Consider the following 3115-nt stretch of genomic DNA (forward strand, 5'->3'; position numbering starts at 1 on the left):
AGCTAATCATTGACCTACCATTTGTGTGACTTTAACATGCACGCTTCCCACTTCGAAGCAACCCAGAGCTCCAACAAAAGGTCGCCAACAACTTCAAGGCGCTTATTAGTCACAGCTCTTTCAGTTCAACCCTTGCCAACCCTAAACTTCTATACACTTGGCATTTAGTTAGGAACTCAACTTGAGACAAAAAAAAAATGAGAGATGTAATATTCCATTGAGCAAGCTAGAGTATGATGTGTACAAGAAATTCTGTTTCAAGGATACTATACTTTATGCTTTTCTTCATATATTTTTTATGTAATCCTCGTATCCCTATAAATAAATGAGATCAGTTTGCCTGCATATTAATTAAACCAAAAACATAATTGATATAGTAATCACAACAATATTGCAATAGTTCTGCAAAAACAAAACAACTAAATTCAGCACAAGTGGTAGTCAGGTATTAAACTATTAATATTATATTTGATCCTTATTAATTTCTCTATTTTTTGGCTAGATTAGATAGAAAATATCGGGTAGATCAATCCAATGCTATTTGAGAATTTTTCCATCTCACGAGAGATCTGAGAAACACCATCACCTAACAAAATTTATAAAACTTGCATTTGAATCAGGATAGGACAATATTATGATAGAACAAGTCATACTACTTCATTCATATTTTTTTACCTCGGATGGGTCTTTCAGTGAGTAGTGAGCTTCAGTCTCTTTTGGTACTGAAGAAACCAGAATACCATAACCTCTATTCAGTTCTCTTAAAACCTTCAAAGCAGAAAGCCACTGAGATGAGAAAGAGGTCCTTGTCATATAAATTTCAGAACTTAGCTACTAATTATTTGATTTACCTTGAAGGCATCCTCATCAGTACGATCATCGCCGATATAAATGGGAAGGACATCGTCTCGATCATTCAATCCTAGGCATTCAAGCAACAAGTTGACAGCTTTCCCTTTATTCCAATCAATTATAGGGCGGATTTCTAAAACCTGCAAGTTGAAATCCATTAAGATAAAAAGATTTAAGCAAATAACAAAAACGGCAGATTGGTCATTTTTACCTTCCGCCCATGTGTTAATTGCAGATGAGGATAGTTCTTGAGGATGTCATGTACGCGCTGGGCAATTACAGTCCAATTCTGCATGACAAAAACATATTAAACTCTTTAAAGGCTGTTTGGTAGCAGGACTTAGGTCAGATTTGAGGCCGATTTGTGACAAATCCAGCCAAACGACCTAAAATGCAAAAATCAAATCTCACGGAAAACGAAATCTCTGTAGACGAAAAATTCTGCCGATTCGCTCTAAATCCCGGATTTCCCAAATCATGTATTTTGCCGGATTTATGAAATTCATGACACTTGAGGAAGAGTTGACTCTGTAAATTATGATCTATATCCAAACAGTTACATGAGATTTAAGAGGATTTATCATGAATGTTGCAAAACAATTTTCAGGATTTATGCCCCTCAGGATTTTTGAAATCTAGATTTAGAGAATTTATGAAATCCTATTTAAATCAAATTCAGTGTTCTACCAAACAGCCCCTACGTGTAAGTATTAAGAAATCTAAGAGAAAATCTCTGCAATGATATTGTTACGATTTCAAGCAATTAAGATAAACCTTCTCATCCACGAGGCGGTAATGAACAGATAAGCAAAACTTATTATTCTCAACTTTTGACCCTTTAATGTCCTTAGTTTTGTCGATGAGACATTTAAAAACCTGTTGAATGGAAAATAAATAAATAATAATAATTAACGATGAAAGAAATCATTGTTTGAAGTTCAAAAGTAAATAGTACCTCATTGATAATTGGTAAGAACTTGCTTGCAGGTTGGAACAAGTTTGGTTCCTTGCCCTGCAGAATTTATTGAAACAAGTTGTGTGTCAGTCATTTGATTTGAAAAATAGAAAATAATTTTAGAAGAAATGATACTTAACCTGCTTATAATTACGCCTAATGCAACTGTGATGGCTAAATAATGAGTTGGAATTTTTGACTGGGCAAGCCAAGTCCATGCCATGGCTACCAGCATAGAAAAGTTCTTTCAGTCCAATCAATTCGTAAACCTGACAACAGACAAATACAAAACAGGAATAACAGTTAGATTTTCCAGCCAAAACTAACATCTGAAACATGTATTATTATGTACAAAACAAATGCAATAAAAATGGTCACAAGAGTACCAAGTAAGAATATCACTTACGTACTACCTTATCACGACTTCTTCCACTGATAATCGCAGCTGGAAAGAATTTAGCAACATCTTTAACAGCGGAGCGCATCTGAAATCAAAGAAAAATAAGTTAAAAACTTAGAAAAATCAACTGCAACTCCAGAAAACAAAGTGGCTGGGTCTTTATTCACCGCACTGGACATAAACGCATTGTCGGGATTATCCACAATAGGTGAAAGAGTTCCATCATAATCCAAAAACAGTGCTACCTTTTTTCCCTTGGCGTAATTTGTGATTTGCTCGAAGGATGTAAGAGCTGAAGGATATTTCTTCTACAAAAAAAATAGGAATCTGTGTTGGGAAAGAAGCACACCGAATTTTATCTGAACAAGTAAATCCAAAATCAAGTACTATGAATCATAAAATACCTTCAAAAGAGACCAAACATCACGAGAAAGAAAACCCTACCCTAAGATTTGCAGAGCCTACATCTAAGAGAAAGGATAGAGAATCCAATCTACTAATAAAGAAGCCACAATTTTATTTTCTAAAACCAAAATACACATTCATTCAACAAAGAAAAAAGAGAAGCACAAATCTCTCAAACAAATTAGAGGAAATAACTTAAAACAGATAATAAAGAAATTGGATTAAAGAAATACTTGAACATTTCGCTCTTCAAAACTTTCTCCCCCCAAAAAAAAAATCTTTGCTTATTTAAACGATTTTTCTAACTCATGAACATGAATTTCTTGTGATTTCATGTTCTCTCTCTCATTTCTCAATTTCTTCTCAATTCCTTCACAAGAAACTAAAAACTCTCTTACACTTTTATGCTAAATAAGCTTTTAGACATCAACTAACATAGCCATCAACCCAATGCAAAACTATTCATGCAAAATCACCAAATAATTTTCAAAATTTTATGCAAG

At 33.9% G+C, this 3115-nt stretch overlaps 1 protein-coding gene across 1 annotated transcript; it reads right to left on the bottom strand.

Annotated features, from left to right (window-relative positions):
* Positions 1–351: 351 nt before the first annotated feature.
* LOC110103699 (trehalose-phosphate phosphatase A-like) lies at positions 352–2515 on the bottom strand (the record flags this gene model as incomplete). The annotated part of the gene is made up of 9 exons (XM_020832509.2): positions 352–586; positions 676–768; positions 852–992; positions 1064–1141; positions 1627–1728; positions 1808–1864; positions 1948–2076; positions 2221–2292; positions 2375–2515. Coding segments are annotated over 9 exons (873 nt in total), but the record flags the coding sequence as incomplete, so codon positions are not given.
* Between the last annotated feature and the right edge of the window lie 600 nt (positions 2516–3115).

The sequence above is a fragment of the Dendrobium catenatum genome, unplaced genomic scaffold (genome assembly GCF_001605985.2).
Source record: "Dendrobium catenatum unplaced genomic scaffold, ASM160598v2 original_scaffold_35208, whole genome shotgun sequence".
Classification (NCBI taxonomy): domain Eukaryota; kingdom Viridiplantae; phylum Streptophyta; class Magnoliopsida; order Asparagales; family Orchidaceae; genus Dendrobium; species Dendrobium catenatum.